The 18,535-nt window shown below is 44.9% G+C and overlaps 1 protein-coding gene across 1 annotated transcript; it reads right to left on the bottom strand.

The window, feature by feature from the left end:
• Positions 1–2,170: 2,170 nt before the first annotated feature.
• On the bottom strand, positions 2,171–17,451 carry LOC141798486 (pannexin-1-like). Its single transcript, XM_074680469.1, has 8 exons — positions 17,250–17,451; positions 15,236–15,435; positions 14,631–14,746; positions 10,032–10,219; positions 8,863–9,141; positions 8,548–8,770; positions 6,938–7,172; positions 2,171–4,823 (listed from the first exon to the last, which is right to left on the bottom strand). The coding sequence occupies exons 2-8, from the start codon at positions 15,414–15,416 to the stop codon at positions 4,738–4,740; spliced, it is 1,308 nt and encodes a 435-aa protein (XP_074536570.1). The 5' UTR covers positions 15,417–15,435; positions 17,250–17,451; the 3' UTR covers positions 2,171–4,737.
• Positions 17,452–18,535: the final 1,084 nt, after the last annotated feature.

The following is an 18,535-nucleotide window of genomic DNA, read 5'->3' as shown; positions in this document are numbered from 1 at the left end:
TCACCTGTCCCTCAGGTGTCTCCGACCCTGATGATCAGTGGTCAGTTTCCTGCAGTGTTACATCAGCAAACTCTGCTTCAGGCCAGGGAACATGTTCTCCATTAGGGGGCGATAGTTCTGTTGAACTGGTCAGTAACTCTCAAAACAAAGAAATAAAAACGTGACCAGATATTTGACCGGTCGTATTTTAGTTCAAATTGGATTTAATCAAACCAGGAATCAAGCCTCACAAGCTGCAAATGTTGGTCTGATGAGATGAGTAACAGCTGAAATATGATCCTCAAACCTGATGAACATGAAACGGTGTTTCCGCATACCCAACCTCCACTGATGGGTTTCTATCGTAAGGCGGAGAAAACACGAGACACTGAGTCTTCCTCTTTAACTTTTTTTTTTCTTAAGTGATCAAACTTCAATCAATCAATCAATCTTTATTTGTATAGCGCCAAATCATAACAAATGTTATTTCAAGACACTTAACAAAAACATTTACAGGTCTAGACCCGTAAATGTTAATACAATTTTATTAGCAGAAACCCAACATCAAGACAAGATAAGGAGTCTGATCTCATCTTAATCCACCATGAGTACAGGACTTTGCAGCATTTAGCAAGTTACAATGGAGAGGAACAACTTCCCTTTAACGGGCAGAAACCTCGGACAGAACCAGACTCATGTTAGACAGACATCTGAGGAGACTGATGGGGTTAGAGAGAGACAGATAGAGGAGAGAGAGTGGGAGAGAGAGGGGGGGGGGGGGGGATACACACACGCGCACACAGACACACACACACACACAGACACACACACACACACACACACACACACACACAGACACACACACACACACACACACACACACAGAAAGGGAGAGAGAGAGAAACAGACGCAGTCTGAAGTTTGGCGCTGTGGCGACAGTTAAGGAGAAACCAGCAGGCCAAATCCAAAGCTGTAGTAGCTGGTGTCGGACAGGAGCACAGCAGCAGGCCGTCTTCTTCACCGATCCCAGGAACCTACAAGACAAACTCAGACCCTCCCAGAGAGGTGTATGGTCAGTAACTATAACAGGACAGTAAGACTAGAAGTTAGACTGACAGAAAAAGAGGGAAACAGGAGCCCTGTGTGTCAGGTCCCCCCAGCAGTCTAAACCTATAGCAGCATGACTAAGAGCTGGTTCGGACCTGATCCAGCTCTAACTGTAAGCTTTATCAAAAAGGAAAGTTTTAAGTCTACTCTTAAACTTCTGTCAAACAAAAAGCGTGCAGCAACAACAAACAAGAAGGCTGAGAGGTTTCAGGTTTAATCATTTGGATTAAAAAATGTTTCCTGAACAGTTCATCCTCCAACAGCCTCAGCAGCTTATACAAGAATTCATCAATTTTATGTTTAATATCAATGACACACGAGGAGAGAAAACTACCACGCACCAGACTTGACTTTGTGTTTCCGGTCTGATTTTTACCGTCTGTTTATGTTGCAGCGTGTTGTTGTTGTTGTTGTTGCAGCGTGTTGTTGTTGTTGTTGCAGCGTGTTGTTGTTGTTGTTGTTGTTGTTGTTGTTGTTGTTGTTGTTGTAAGCAGGCAGGCCTGGCATCCTGTGTCTGTCTGCTCAGTGCTGAGCTGTGGTGGAGATGCTCGTCACTTTATCAACCTGACACGTCTCACTCTCCTCCTCTGATGAAAACTGTCTGAGATCAGGATTTTCTGACTGTCCACACGGTTAGCGCTCACAGCAGAGCAGAGCTCACATATGAAAAAGTGTTGCAGAAGAAAACATATTTATAATAAAATCATAAAAAACAAATGAAACACTTTTTGTGCGGCACTGGATATTTTTATAAGTGCAGTAGACTCTAACATTAAAATCTGGATCATTAATCGTTCTGTTAATCAGGGAACAGCTCTGCTACATTTCTTAAGCAACAAACAAGAGGACGATGGAAAATTAAAACTTTATCCAGAAGTTTCAGACACTGAGTTAAAGAAGTTTTCTCTTTGTATAAAAAGTTTCATTACTGTAGACTCCGTGTGATTAGCTTCGTTTTAACAGAGTCACTTCTCTTGTATTGGTAAACTACACAGCAACATGTAGTGGATCTCTGCTACCCTCTAGTGGAGAAATCATATTACTGCTTCTGAGAAAGACTGGGCATTGTGTGTCCTAAAAATTTACAATTTGAACAAATGTGCTCGTCTGCATTAAAGATGTTCTCACTGACAACAAACTGGAAGCTGTGACGAGTGACTTAAAGCTACTACTGATATTTTTTATGTCCACCAATCTATCGTTGAATTTCAGTCGATCTATCATGATTATTTTGTGCATAAACCTCGTTTGGACTGTTTCACCTCAGTGTCTGAAGAGTGCACACCTGTAACTCATGCTGATGCATGTTGACCTTATTTCTCATTTTTACACCAAATAATTTAAGAGATGACTCAGCAGGTGACACAAAGTAATATGGCTGAAAGTGTCGCACTAACAAACGTTACGATGGTCAATCAGATTAACATTTAACACCACCATGATGAATTCACCAATCATTGTTGGTTGTCTCAAACAGGAAGTGGTCGTTAACCCTTCAGACCCCATAGTTCCCGTATGCTACATGAGAGCGTTGACAGTGACGTCAGTTCATATGTTTTAGTTCAGACACTTCAAAGTATGCTCAGAGTGTTTCCACAGGTGTTCATGTCACTTTAATAAATCAATATTTCAACATCAGGAGGTTTACATTTTTCATTTACCCAGAGTTAGATTCTCGCCTCTGATTGGTCAGATTGGCCTCTGATTGGTCAGATTGGCCTCTGATTGGTCAGATTGGCCTCTGATTGGTCAGATTGGCCTCTGATTGGTCATATTGGCCTCTGATTGGTCAGATTGGCCTCTGATTGGTCAGCTGTATGACGCTGAGGATCCAGAGCTTCACAGAGAGACAGAGCAAAGGCCGCTCAACCCTTTCCTTAAAAACAGGAAGACAACCAGGTCGGTTTGATCTGAAACTTCAGGAGCTGAAGTCTGATCCGTTTCCTCCTGAACCATCTCCCCTCGTGTGAAGTCCAACCCTTCTGTAAAACTTTAAACCTTGGACCCAAACATTCATTGACAGACATCACTCCACCATCACAATCTCTGAGCATTTATTTTAGCAAACAATCCAAGGCGTGTAATGATTGACTAACACCAGGAGTTTACAAATCGAGACTGAAAAACTGGAAAAGTATTTCATCACAAAACGAGACGCTTCAAAGACTGCTCGATAAAAATGTGTAGAACAGAGGCAGCACGTACAAGAGGACAGCTCCCACAAAGAGTTCATGACTGATGGTTAAAATCCTCCCCTCAGTGACGGACCAATGAGCAGGCGGCGAGAAGAGCTTCAGAAACACAGCGCCGGGCATAAACAGCAACGATCAACCCGTAATAACCAGACGATTTCACCCTGAGACTCCAGAAAGTGGTGGAGCGTGGAGGAAGAGGAGTAACCCTCCTGGTACCGTGACAAATATTGATGAAGTGAAAAGCTTTCATGACGCTCATTGTGGTTTGATTCGCAAACAGTTTGCAGATATTTGCAGCACGACAGAGAACTTTACCATTTGGCAGCTTCTACAGGAAACACTGAACATTTAAAGGAGTCATATCGTTCATAAAACACGGGTCATTGAACCACAGACTGCACACACACACACACACACACACACACACACACACGGCGTTCACACACCTCCTGACGGACTGATGAAGTCTGCACCGATCGTCCTCTGAATGAAGCTGAAATGTTCTTGGTGATCTGCTGCAGCTAACCAACACGAAAAGTGCAAATTGAACCAGTTTGTTTCAGACTTCATGAACATGTCGATGTGTTTGTGTTGTGTTTGTTGAAGTGTCAGTGTCAGGTTGGGTTAGAGTTCAGGACAGACAGAGACGGATGGAGGAAGTGGACGACTGGAGTCAGAGGGAAAGTTTCAGCCTTCAGCATCTTTTTTTTTTTTCAGTCACAGTTTCAGATTTTAACGTTCAGACGGACACGTGGTGAAACAGTCCAGCTCCTTCCGTTTGTTGATCTGAGTAACTCCAGATGAGACGGAAACACATGAATTAATGTTTAAAGATTTAAAAGTGACGAGTGAAACCATAAAATCATCAAATCCTTTTCTGTTCTCAGTTTCATCAGACTTCAGATTCATTCAGACGCAGAAACGTGGTTTCACTTTGCAACCGGCTGAGTTCAGGAAGAGATCGCTGATTTAAGGCTCGTCTCTTGGCTTTCTGACCCAGACGCAGCGTCCACTTCCCTCAAACAGCCCAATCGTGAAAACCTGTCCGTCCCCAAAACCAGCGTTCATGTTGATCAGACGTCTCCTGAAGTCTCACAGAGACGTTTTTACTTTCAGCAGAAGAAGAAAAACATCAGGCAGGTGATGAAAACGTGCAGTGAACATAAAAAACAAGGAAGAGACGATCGGAGGTTGGCGTCCTGACACAGACAAGACTCAGAAAATGATCTTTGCTGATCTAAAAACTGAAGGAGGGTCAGGGTTAGAGAGTCCGTCCAGGCAGACCAGCTTCGGTCTGAGAGAAACCGGTCACTGACGGGCCGAACCAGAACCCTGACATGAACACAAACTGACACTGATGAGACCTGAAGCATGAGATGAATCGTAGCTGAATCCTGTAGATTCATCAGTTCATGGGACAGTGTTGGATTCACACTGTTCAGAGACGCCTCCCCGGTCACTGGGCTCGCTGTCGAACGGCTCCCTCCTCGCCGAGTCTGCTGCTGGTAGCCTCTCTGTTTCCTGGCAGCAGAGGAGCGAGCTCTGAAAGACAGAAACAGACGATACCAGGTCTGAGCACGACACACACGATACGAGGTCTGAGCACGACACACACGATACGAGGTCTGAGCACGACACACACGATACCAGGTCTGAGCACGACACACACGATACAAGGTCTGAGCACGACACACACGATACCAGGTCTGAGCACGACACACACGATACAAGGTCTGAGCACGACACACACGATACCAGGTCTGAGCACGACAAACACGATACCAGGTTTGAGCACGACACACACGATACCAGGTCTGAGCACGACACACACGATACAAGGTTTGAGCACGACACACACGATACAAGGTCTGAGCACGACACACATGATACAAGGTTTGAGCACGACACACACGATACAAGGTCTGAGCACGACACACATGATACCAGGTCTGAGCACGACACAGGATACGAGGTCTGAGCACGACACAGACGATACGAGGTCTGAGCATGACACAGACAATACGAGGTCTGAGCACGACACACACGATACCAGGTCTGGGCACGACTCACACGATACCAGGTCTGAGCACGACACACACGATACAAGGTCTGAGCACGACACACATGATACGAGGTCTGAGCACGACACACACGATACGAGGTCTGAGCACGACACACATGATACCAGGTCTGAGCACGACACAGACGATACGAGGTCTGAGCACGACACAGACGATACGAGGTCTGAGCACGACACACGATACGAGGTCTGAGCACGACACAGACGATACGAGGTCTGAGCACGACACAGACGATACGAGGTCTGAGCACGACACAGACGATACGAGGTCTGAGCACGACACACGATACGAGGTTTGAGCACGACACACATGATACGAGGTCTGAGCACGACACACACGATACCAGGTCTGAGCACGACACACATGATACGAGGTCTGAGCACGACACACACGATACCAGGTCTGAGCACGACACACTCGATACGAGGTCTGAGCACGACACACATGATACGAGGTCTGAGCACGACACACACGATACCAGGTCTGAGCACGACACACACAATACCAGGTCTGAGCACGACACACTCGATACGAGGTCTGAGCACGACACACTCGATACGAGGTCTGAGAATATTTGGGAGTTCAGACTGAAATGAGGATCAGCAGGGACTGGTTTACAGGAGGAGGAGGAGGAGGAGGGGGAGGAGGGAGGAGGAGGAGGGGGTGGTGGAGGGAGGAGGAGGTGGAGGGAGGAGGAGGAGGAGAAGGGAGGAGGAGGGAGGAGGAGGAGGAGGAGGAGAAGGGAGGAGGAGGGAGGAGGAGGAGGGAGGAGGAAGAGGAGGAGGAGGAGGAGGAGGGGGAGGGGGAGGAGGAGAGAGGAGGAGGAGGAGGAGGAGAGAGGAGGAGGAGGAGGAGGAGGGGGAGGAGGAGGAGGAGGGAGGAGGGAGGAGGAGGAGGAGGAGGGAGGAGGGAGGAGGAGGAGAAGGAGGAGAAGGGAGGAGGAGGAGGAGGAGGAGAAGGGAGGAGGAGGAGGAGGAGGAGGGAGGAGGGAGGAGGAGGAGGAGGAGAGAGGAGGAGGAGGAGGAGGAGGAGAAAGATTGTGTATGTTATAAAAGAAAAGTTCAGCTGTTAGATTAAAACTAAAACTCAAAGAAAGTGAAACTTTTGTCCCTGAGCTGCTCAGCGTCAGCAACAACCTGAGACCAACTCTGACTTTTCTAAACTTCCTCTAAACAATCCCATAAAAACTCTGCTCATCGCCGTCAGCATTCCTGCTGCATGATGGGAAACTCTGTGCACGCTACGCTACGCTAGGCTACGCTGGGCTACGCTAGGCTACGCTAGGCTACGCTAGGCTATGCTAGGCTACTCTATGCTAGGCTACGCTAGGCTATGCTAGGCTATGCTAGGCTACTCTATGCTAGGCTACGCTAGGCTATGGTAGGCTACTCTATGCTAGGCTACTCTATGCTAGGCTACTCTATGGTAGGCTACTCTATGCTAGGCTACTCTATGCTAGGCTACTCTATGCTAGGCTACTCTATGCTATGCTACACTCAGGAAACAGGTTTAATTGGAAGAGCTGACTTTGTCTGCTCCCTCCTTGTTCAAACCCCTCTCTGTCTGTGAACTCACCCTTCATCTCAGTGTCCAGCCGGCTGCCGTCTGACTTCTGATGGTTCGGGCTCGTCTCGGCGCTCCCAGCAGAGCGGCTGTGGTTGGCTGAGACCTGATCCTGTTTTTCTGCAGCAGCCCGAGGTTTAAGGCCGTCCACCGTGTCCATCTTCACCAGGCAGAGCGTCTGCAGCAGACCCATCGAGTCAAAGTTCTCCGACGTGCAGCTTCCTCTCCTCTTCAACATCTCCAACACCTGAGGCCAGAGAAGACGAGACACACAGAGAGAGTTCACACACACTGACAGAGAGAGAGAGACAGAGAGTTCACACACACTGACAGAGAGAGACACACAGAGAGTTCACACACACTGACAGAGAGAGACACACAGAGAGTTCACACACACTGACAGAGAGAGAGAAAGACACAGAGAGTTCACACACACTGACAGAGAGAGAGAGACAGAGAGTTCACACACACTGACAGAGAGAGACACACAGAGAGTTCACACACACTGACAGAGAGAGAGACACAGAGAGAGTTCACACACACTGACAGAGAGAGACACACAGAGAGAGTTCACACACACTGACAGAGAGAGAGACAGAGAGTTCACACACACTGACAGAGAGAGAGAGACAGAGAGTTCACACACACTGACAGAGAGAGACACACAGAGAGTTCACACACACTGACAGAGAGAGACACACAGAGAGTTCACAGACACTGACAGAGAGAGACACACAGAGAGTTCACACACACTGACAGAGAGAGAGACAGAGAGTTCACACACACTGACAGAGAGAGAGAGACAGAGAGTTCACACACACTGACAGAGAGAGAGAGAGAGACACACAGAGAGTTCACACACACTGACAGAGAGAGAGAAAGACACAGAGAGTTCACACACACTGACAGAGAGAGACACACAGAGAGAGAGTTCACACACACTGACAGAGAGAGAGAGACACAGAGAGTTCACACACACTGACAGAGAGAGAGAGACACTGACAGAGAGAGAGACACACACTGACAGAGAGAGAGACACACTGACAGAGAGAGAGACACACTGACAGAGAGAGAGACACACACTGACAGAGAGAGAGACACACTGACAGAGAGAGAGACAGACACTGACAGAGAGAGAGTTCACACACACTGACAGAGAGAGAGAGAGACAGACACACAGAGTTCACACACACACACACAGAGTTCACACACACACACAGAGAGTTCACACGCACTGACACAAAGATTGAGAGAGACACAGACAGAGAGACAGACAGAGACACAGACACAGACACACACACACACACACAGACACACACACACACACACACAGACACACAGACACACACACACACACGCACACAGACATACACACACACACACACACACACACACACACAGACACACAGACATACACACACATACACACACACACACACACAGACACACACACAGACACACACACACACACACACACACACAGACATACACAGACATACACACACACACACACACACACACACACACACACACACAGACACACACACACACACACACACACACACACACACACACACACACACACACACACACACACGGCTGCACGCCGTGCGCTAACACACCTTGATGTATCTGTAGGACTTGAGTTCACTGATGTTCTCCTCCAGGAAGAGCAGGTACAGAGAGAGATCGTCCCATTGGCCGGCAGGACTGGGCAGGACGCCCACGGTGGGCAGGGATTGGTAGATTTCCAGGAAGCGGGCGTATCCGTGGCAGAAGAGGGGGCGGAGACTGGCGTAGATCACCACAGGAACCAGAGCGATGAAGAGGACCAGGTTGACCAGACTGGGAATCAGAGAAACACACGGACTGAGGTCACGTGACAGCGCCGCCTCCGTGTACCTGAAACATCTCAGCACGGGCGTTCAGACCGGTACCTCAGCAGAAAGAAGACTCCCACCGCGATGAGCTTACACTGCACCTTCTCAGGAACGCCGGGGTCGTTCTCCAGCAGCCCCACGCGCAGCGAGCAGCCGAACTCGTCTGTGACGGACGCCAGGCGGAGGTAGTAGCCCAGGTAGACGCAGGCGCACAGCAGAGTGACCAGGGTCAGGCTGCGGCACAGCAGGTAGTAAAAGAGCAGCTTCCTCGAGCAGCGCTTGGTCATCAGAAACTTCTCCACCAGCGGGTAGTTGAAGCAGCCCTCGGTGGGGTCGCTGCACAGGAAGAGGAAACAGCGAAGGTCAGGGGTCAAAGACAGACTCTCAGAGCCAGGACGGTGTTCAAACAGCTGATAACATCCTCAGATCCACTTTTTCTAAGGAAGCCCCGTGTCTTCACATCAGGGACGCCGGGGTCAGAGTCAGTGCTGTCCACATTTCAGATGATCTTTGGGTAAAAGGACTGAGCGAGTTAAAATCCTCTTCAATCAATGAAAATCATTCAGTGTGAAATCATTCACCGCCTGCTGCTCTGAGAGCAGATGAAACAGAACCCATCCGGATGTTTCTGCCAAACACAAACACTGTGAAACGGAGCGGGACATCAGCTGTGGTCATGTCTGAAACTCAAAGGCTTCTGGGTAAACATCTTTCAGCGTCACAGTGTCATGTATGAAAACCTTTATCTCCCTAATGTCTCCTTGTCATTTTGGGCTGTTCTGATCATTTCTCCTCCGGCCCCGAAACAAGCCGTGAAACACGAGCTGGTTACAGCGAAAGGAGCAGTTAGCATCAGCTCCTCCTCCTTTAAAGGAGTTTATCATCCTGCTCCATCAACCAAAGACCAGGTCCCTTTTGGAACCAGTACTCGGGCTTTGCACTTGGACCTTTGGTTTAGTCTTGGACTTGAGGACTGGACTGCCCCCCCTCAGAAACGTCAGTTCTGGACCGGTGAGGATTTTCACCTCTCTGTTGTTCTGTCCATGGTAATGTGCATACCTGGTTTTCTGTTTTGTTTTGTTTTGTTTTGTTTTGTTTTGTTTTGTTTTGTTTTGTTTTGTTTTCTGTCTCTAGTTTTGCTCGTATTGTCCAGTAAAATAAATAAATAAAGTGATTTAAAGAAATGATAACAGAGTCTCGTCTGCTGGTCTGAGTTTTGGGCTCACCTGTCGGGGCCCAGCTGTCCTGACGTGGTCATGCGTTTGGCCAGCGTCACGGCGCGGTTGTAGCAGCGGTCCAGCTCCTCCATGATGAAGCTGAGGTCGGACTGCAGGAGAGGAGCAGCAGAAAACCTCCAGAACAACGCCGGCGTGTACATCATCACCGCCACCAGCAGCAGGATGTAGGGGAAGAACTGAGGGACACCAGACGTGACATCACAAACCATGTGACTATAACCCCCCCCCCACCCCCGCTCCAACATGAAGCCGTGAACCCCTAACCCTAACCTCACCGTGCCGGTTCTGACCCGACCTGGACTTCAGACTCAAAGAGGCTCAAACACAGAGAGTCAGCGTTGGCCCTGAGGAGTTCAGAGGACCGACCCGGGACCAGGACTCTGACGCTAACGTTAACTAGAAAAACACTTTCAGAGCAACAGGTCACAAAATACCACAAACACACAAACTACAGTCAGACAGGGCAAGAACCAGCAACCACAGAGCAGACCCAAGTCTGCCCAAGGTCCACAGAGCAGACCCAAGTCTGCCCCAGGTCCACAGAGCAGAACCACGTCTGCCCCAGGTCCACAGAACAGACCCAAGTCTGCCCCAGGTCCACAGAGCAGACCCAAGTCTGCCCCAGGTCCACAGAACAGACCCAAGTCTGCCCCAGGTCCACAGAGCAGACCCAAGTCTGCCCAAGGTCCACAGAGCCAGCAGACCTGATGGAGGAGGGAGCTGGATTCATAGGGACAGGTAGAGAAGCAGACCTAGGATCACCTTTAGTCCTGGACTTAGAGACAGGGATGGAAAGAAGAGCAGCTCTGGTCTGAGAGGACGGCTGAGACCACGTAGGTCCTCTACGGGATCACCAGGATCCTCTACGGGATCACCAGGATCCTCTACAGGGATCACCAGGATCCTCTACAGCAGGGGTCTCAAACTGGTGCCATGGAGGGCCAAGAGGCTGCAGGTTTTCTTTCCAACCAAAAACTCCACCAGCTGATTTCACTGATTACCTTCAAGCAGAGAGCAGGGACTAATCAGTGAAAACCTGCAGCCTCTCGGCCCTCCATGGCACCAGTTTGAGACCCCTGCTGTAGATCAGTGTTTCCCAATCCTGGTCCTGGAGGACCCCCTGCCCTGCATGTTTTAGATGTTACCCCTCTCCAGCACACCTGATTCAAATGATCAGCTCGTTATCAGGCTGGAGCAGAGCTTCATAACGAGCTGATCATTTAAATCAGGTGTGCTGGAGTCAGGTAACATCTAAAGGTTAGGATACGGAAACACTGATCCAAGGGATCACCAGGATCCTCTGAAGGATCACCAGGATCCTCTGAAGGATCACCAGGATCCTCTGAAGGATCACCAGGATCCTCTGAAGGATCACCAAGATTCCTGAAACTACAGAAACCTGAACTCTTGGTGTTTGGATCTAATTTCCAGTAAAAAAAATCCTCCTGTTTTCTCAATGTGAGCAACATTCAGCTAAAAAGTCCAGAAAATGTTTTTTTAAATGTTATTCAAAGACAATAATAATAATTAGGTCTGAACTGTTTTAACAATTTAAAAAAAGTCAGTGGGTCAGGATGAGTCTAAAAGACATTTTCTACTGACAACAAGAAAAAATGATGTGATAAGATCAGGTTTTTTTACTGACACACCTCTGTCCTGAGGTTGGTTAAAGTTCAGTTTTTCTCAGTTTTTATTTTTGAATTAAAAAAACTGGAGAGTCCAGTCCTCTTCATGTTTCCCTCTTTCTTAAAGGGCAGCACTCTCAGCTCTTTGCTGTTTCTTCACTTTGTTAAATGCTCCAGTTTTCATTTTATTTTACTCTGTAATAAAAACCTTTGTTCCACCAGAACAACCTGGTTGTTGTTTCCTCTGAAATGAGCTGCGGTGAAACACAGGAAGTCAAGAAGAGACGTCTGGTTTAACGGCCTGATGCTGCCGTCTGACGGTGAGCGGTGTAAAGATGGCTGACGAACACGGGTATTAATGAAATCATCACAGCCTCACGCTCTGACACAGACAGCTCTGATCCAACACGAGTCAGATTTCTAAACGGAGGAAACAGGACGTTTGGTGAGATGATGCTCAGAGATGAAACTAAGGTTTTCAGCAGCAGCTTTGATTTCTGAAAAATGAGGCTGAAGAGTTAAACAGCAGGGCTGAAATAATGATGAGAGAAACAAAGAGACATCAGGAGGAACAGATCTGTGTTTCCTCAGGATTTTCTTTCCTTAAATAAAACTAAAGCCTAAAACCATCAGAGCAAAGTTTGACTCTTCACTGTTCGGCTGAACGTCAGACGAAGCTGATTCATGGTCCAACACTTCACCACGCAGCACGTTTTATCTGTCATTAACTTTTCCAGCCGTGGAGATCATCTTCTGATGCTTTTATTACACCACAGGGTTTGTTTTGCTCCAAACACGTCAACCAACCACAAACTTCCTCAACCACAGCCAAACATTACCACACAAGACGTCATGTGCAGAGCAGGAGACGTCTCCAGGTGTCATGAGGAAACAACACGCACAGGATCCACGTCTGACGCCCCAGGATGAAAATCAGTCAGTAAATCAGTCAGTAAATCAGTTATCAAAATCATTCAGTAAATCAGTCTTTAAATTCAGTAATTAAATCAGTCAGTAAATCAGTTATCAAAATCATTCAGTAAATCAGTCTTTAAATTCAGTAATTAAATCAGTCAGTAAATCAGTTATTAAATCATTCAGTAAATCAGTCAGTAAATCAGTTATTAAATCAGTCAGTGAATCAGTTATTAACTCAGTCAGTAAATCAGGCAGTAAATCCAGTCAATAAATCAGTTATTAAATCAGTCAGTAACTCAGTCAGTAAATCAGTCAGTAAATCAGGCAGTAAATCCAGTCAGTAAATCAGTTATTAAATCAGTCAGTAACACAGTCAGTAAATCAGTCAGTAAATCAGTCAGTAATCCAGTCAGTAAATCAGTCAGTAAATCAGTCAGTAAATCAGTTATCAAAATAAGTCAGTAAATCAGTTGGTAAATCAGTTTTCAAATTCAGTCAGAAACTCAGTCAGTAAATTCAGTAATTAAATCAGTCAGTAAATCAGTCAGTAAATCAGTTATCAAAATCATTCAGTAAATCAGTCATTAAATTCAGTAATTAAATCAGTCAGTAAATCAGTAAGTAAATCAGTCAGTAAATCAATAATTAAATCAGTTATCAAATTCGTGTTAATTCAGTAATTAAATCCGTCAGTAAATCAGTAATTAAATCCGTCAGTAAATCAGTAATTAAATCAGTCAGTAAATCAGTAAGTAAATCCGTCAGTAAATCAGTAATTAAATCCGTCAGTAAATCAGTAATTAAATCAGTCAGTAAATCAGTAATTAAATCAGTCAGTAAATCAGTTATTAAATCAGTTTTCAAATTCAGTCAGTAAATCAGTTATTAAACAGTTAGTAAATAAGTTATTAAATCAGTCAGTAAATCACTTATTAAATCAGAAATTAAATCAGAAATTAAATCAGTCAGTAAATTCAGTAATTAAATCAGTCAGTAAATCAGTCAGTAAATTAGTTATTAAATCAGAAATTACATCAGTCAGTAAATTCAGTAATTAAATCCGTCAGTAAATCAGTTATTAAATCAGTCAGTAAATCACTTATTAAATCAGAAATTAAATCAGAAATTAAATCAGTCAGTAAATTCAGTAATTAAATCCGTCAGTAAATCAGTTATTAAATCAGTCAGTAAATTAGTTATTAAATCATTGAGTAAATCAGTCGGTGAATCAGTTATTAAATCAGTAATGAAATCAGTCATTTAATCAGTCCGTAAATCAGTCAGTAAATCAGTCGGTTAATCAGTTATTAAATCAGTCATTGAATCAGTCAGTAAACCAGTCAGTTTATCAGTTAATAAATCAGTTATCAAATTCAGGAATTAATTCAGTAATAAAATCTGTCAGTAAATCAGTCAGTCAATCAGTCAGTAAATTCAGTCAGTAAATCAGTCAGTAAATCAGTTGTTAAATCAGTTATCAAATCAGACAGTAAATTAGTCATTAGGTCAGTCAATAAATCAGTTATTAAACAGTCATTAAATCAGTCAGTAAATCAGTCATTAAATCAGTCATTAAATCAGTAATTGAATCAGTTATTAATTCAGTCAGTAAATCAGTCAGTAAATCAGTCAGTAATTCAGTAAGTAAATCATTCAGTAAATCAGTCAGTAATTCAGTCAGTAAATCAGTCAGTAAATCAGTCAGTAAATCAGTCAGTAATTCAGTCAGTAAATCAGTCAGTAATTCAGTCAGTAATTCAGTCAGTAATTCAGTAAGTAAATCAGTCAGTAAATCAGTCAGTAATTAAGTCAGTAAATCAGTCAGTAAATCAGTCAGTAAACGTATTAAATGAAGAATGAATCACATCCAGCGCCTGGTTCCACTTTCACTTCAGTCCCACATCGTCAGCGACTCATTCAGAGAGACGACTGTTTCTAAACACACCTCACCCTTCTTAGAAAAGGTGTGTTTTAATTATAGACCAGGTAACACTCTGTGTGTGTGTGTGTGTGTGTGTGTGTGTGTGTGTGTGTGTGTGTGTACCTTGTGCAGCCACAGAGGGAGGGTGTGTGTGTGTACGGATGCCCAGCAGTACGAGTCCACGTACGCTGCCTGTCTCCAGGAGAAGTTAGTGGGAGCGAAACAGCTGATCTGAGTACCTGAAAAAAACAAACAGGCGTGAAAAACCTGGACAGACAGAGGTTCAGACAGGGTCAGGGTTTGAAACAGTTTGGAGACTTTTATTTTAGGTGAAAAGGGTCAAAGGTCACAAAGTTTCTTATCATTAAAGAAAACATAGACGCTGATATTTGTTTAGTCCAAGAGAGCTGGCTGCTTCGTTATCTGATCTAAAGACTCTGATCAACTCAAGAAACACCTTCAAACCTTCATCAAACTTTAAAATCCTGTTTTTGAATAAAGAGTGAAGTCTTTCACGGATAAACTCTCATGTCTGGACCCAAACCTGGTGAAGTCTGCTCCTGGGAGACTCTGTAACCCCTCTGAGCTCATTAAATGAGTGAATGAGCTGCTCTTGTTGTTTAATGAAGCTTTTTCTTTCAGCCCCTCAGCGCAGAGTGTCTGAACGTCTGATTGTCCAGAGTCCCCATGAAAAACAGCGACAGACGTCCAATGAGCGCTCCACTCACCCACAGAGACCTCCTGAGCGAAAGCCAGAGAGATGAGGAGCAGCGGCAGGCCCACGGCCACGCAGGTCACCATCTTGTCCACAGCCAGCTCGGAGCGCACGCTGCGGTACCGAGCCTGGTTCGGCTCCTTCAGCAGGAAATCGCTGAACACGTACTCCGTGGCCACGTGAGCGATGGCCATCTTACTGCTCACCTGTTACCTGCAGAGAAAACAAAGACCTGTTCAGGTTTCAGTCCCAGAGTGACTCTTTAACACACAGTGAGGGCCTGAGGCCAGATCAACAGCAACCACAGCACCAGGCAGAGTCAGATACAGAGTCTGATTCAGAGTCAGAGTCAGAGTCAGAGTCAGAGTCTGATTCAGAGTCAGATTCAGAGTCAGAGTCTGATTCAGAGTCAGAGTCAGAGTCTGATTCAGAGTCAGAGTCAGATTCAGATTCAGAGTCAGAGTCAGATCAGCTGTTTCCCTCACACCTGGAGCCAAGCACCTGGAGCAGCACAAAGGTCACCTGTCGGAGCGTCTCACTGTGAAATCTGCTTCAGCAACAAGAACACGGTTCATCCTGCACCACCCGTCCTGCTTTATTTAATCTTTCTCATTTGTTCATTATTTTTGCGTCTGTACCACTTTAGGTCCTGTGTTTATATCATGAAAATAAAACGTTTAACTTCACCTCCACCTGAGGGAACCTCCACCTGAGGGAACCTCCACCCTCCTGCCCAGGATCAGCTCATCGTTAGCTTCACATTGATCAACACTTCACAGCTTTGAATCACACATGATGAAGATACAGTTCTCCAAGTTTTGATTCAAAGTTTTCAGATTTTTCATGTCAGATGTCAAACAGCTGCAGTGTCTTTATGTTTCCAGTAATCTGATCATTTATGAAGGTTAATGAAGGTCTTTGAGCTGCAGACCTAGACATAAAAAAACTATCTGCAGACAAAACTCTGGGCTCTGAGAAACTTCTTTTTCTTACACTTTTCAACATTTTATAAACTGATTAACTCAAACTTTTTGAAGAGTAAAGTTAATCTTTGAAGAACCAAGCAGCCCACTGACGCAGCAGTTTGTGTCATTTTTTAAGAGTCGTACTCTCTTTAAATCAAAGTTAATCAAATTAAGAAATATATATTGCCACTGGTCGCTCAAGAGCTCGGTGTTTTTTCTGAGATATTTTCAAACACTAAGGTACAAAAGAAGAAGACAAACACTCTGTAAAAGCATCAGCCTTTTTTAACCAGTTAACAAATAAATCAAGTATCGTGACTGCACAAAAATCAATTGAAAAAACACGTTTGCAAAGTTTTTTTTAAAAATAAACCTTAGTATAACAAATATGAATAATAATCAATCATGTAACTTCTCTTTAATGTGACTAAATACACTGATAACCAGTATAAACAGATGGAGAGCTCCTGGAAACGCGCTGACCTGTGGGTTTTAGAGCCTCTGAGCAGCTGGGTCTGAACTTCTGGAGGTTAAAAATAGTGAAACATGTTTCTTCATGTTGTTTATCGAGCCACAGCTAAAAACAACCCGTGACAGACACACACACACACACACACACACACACACACACACACACACACACACACACACACTCCTTTGTTCAGCTGGGTCAGGGTCTGCAGTGATAAGATTATTGAAGAGAGTTTCAGTTGATGAAATCACTGAAATCTTCTTCCACAGACTGAGTAATTAATTAATTAATTCAGCTGATCACTGATCACTCAGACAAACGCTGGAGAGGAGGAAAAACTCAGACTTTTTAGTGACTCTGAGATAACTTTAACTTCTGTTTGAAGAAGTTCATTTAGCACAGGGTGTTTTAATGAAGGAGGAAACCACAGCCCATCATTAAACACACCATGACACACACACACACACACACACACACACACACACACACACACACACACACACACACACACACACACACACACACACACACACACACACACCATGACACACAGTGATGACTGTAAAGCGGGAACATGAACCTGAACTCACCACCAACGTGCTCCGTTCACATGAACCGTGTGTGTTCCGGTGTCATATCTGAGCTGACCGGCTCCGTGCTGCAGGAATCAAACCCTCAACCGTTTCCAGGTCTGAAGACGACACCGACGACACATTCAACAGATGAAACAACACACACCAAACTTTCCAGTCCGCTTCCTGTCGGACGGAAAACGTCTTCCGTCTGATTTGCATACAGATGCCTTCAGGTGCTGAACAAAAACTCAGATTTTCCACGTTAACTTGCTGCGTTCAATGTAGCTCGTAAATTTGCACTTTCTGATGTCGATAACAAAAGGTTGGGAAGTCATCAGTGAAATGGGTTCTTCTTTAGAGAAATGCTCGACTACATCAGATTTTTATTTGAGGCAGACATTTGTTATGAATACTGAGGAGTCACATGATCAAACTAACAGACTTACGGAGTGGGCAGAAAAAAATCACCTGGGTAAATAATCCGTCGTTACTGGGAAATCACAGCAGCAGCAACTTAAGCCTTTATTTTGAAATGGTTCATCTTGGGATTTATGTTGTTGATCAAAATAGAATTATAATGCTCTTTTTTTAGGAAAATCCAACAGTCCCTGAACGCCTCATCATCCCTCACAGCGTGACAATCTGCGCAGCATGCAGCGAGGCAGAGGAGTGGATGGACTGTGACACTGAACGACACAAACTGTTCATTTAAAACAGCAGCTTCATGGGAACTGCTCGTTGGGCCTTTTCCGTGGATCGTTCACTTCACGGAAGATTTCTTCAAACTGTTCAATCAAAGACGCTCGAGAGTGAAAATAAAACGTTTTTTGACAGTTTTTGATTATGGTGTATCGCGTTGAATTCTGGGCATTTCTAGCTCTGCCCTCCCTGGTCCTCCCAACTTCTCACAGATGCATCAAGTTACTGAAAGTTAACCACAGTAAAACCGGAAATTGAAATATTTGTGTATGAAATAAAAAGTCTAAATCAATTTTAAGCGGCGGAATGTTTAAATCTTTGGGCACAATAATCAGGCTTCATGTCTCTGTATAATTAAATTAAATTAGATTGATTTCTAATTGGATTTAAGAGAAAAGTTTTCTATTTGTGTCCGAATAACTGCTTTGTCAGCCAGTCCATAGTTTTCCTAATGTATATATTCATTTTTTCCCTTTAGTAATCTATTTTATCTTAAATTAGTTGCACAGCAGAAACTGAGGCTAGCAGAGGAAGTGTTACATTTTGTAGGTAAACATGTTACCTTGATGTTCACATGACAATAAACATGTTTTCTACACAAT

The sequence above is a fragment of the Halichoeres trimaculatus genome, unplaced genomic scaffold (genome assembly GCF_033239565.1).
Source record: "Halichoeres trimaculatus isolate MK-OKI-2021-1 unplaced genomic scaffold, fHalTri1.1 fHalTri1_scaffold_9, whole genome shotgun sequence".
In the NCBI taxonomy this organism is placed as follows: Eukaryota; Metazoa; Chordata; class Actinopteri; order Labriformes; family Labridae; genus Halichoeres; species Halichoeres trimaculatus.
The sequence above is the reverse complement of the archived record's forward strand: the minus strand, read 5'-3'. Positions and strand labels throughout refer to the sequence as shown.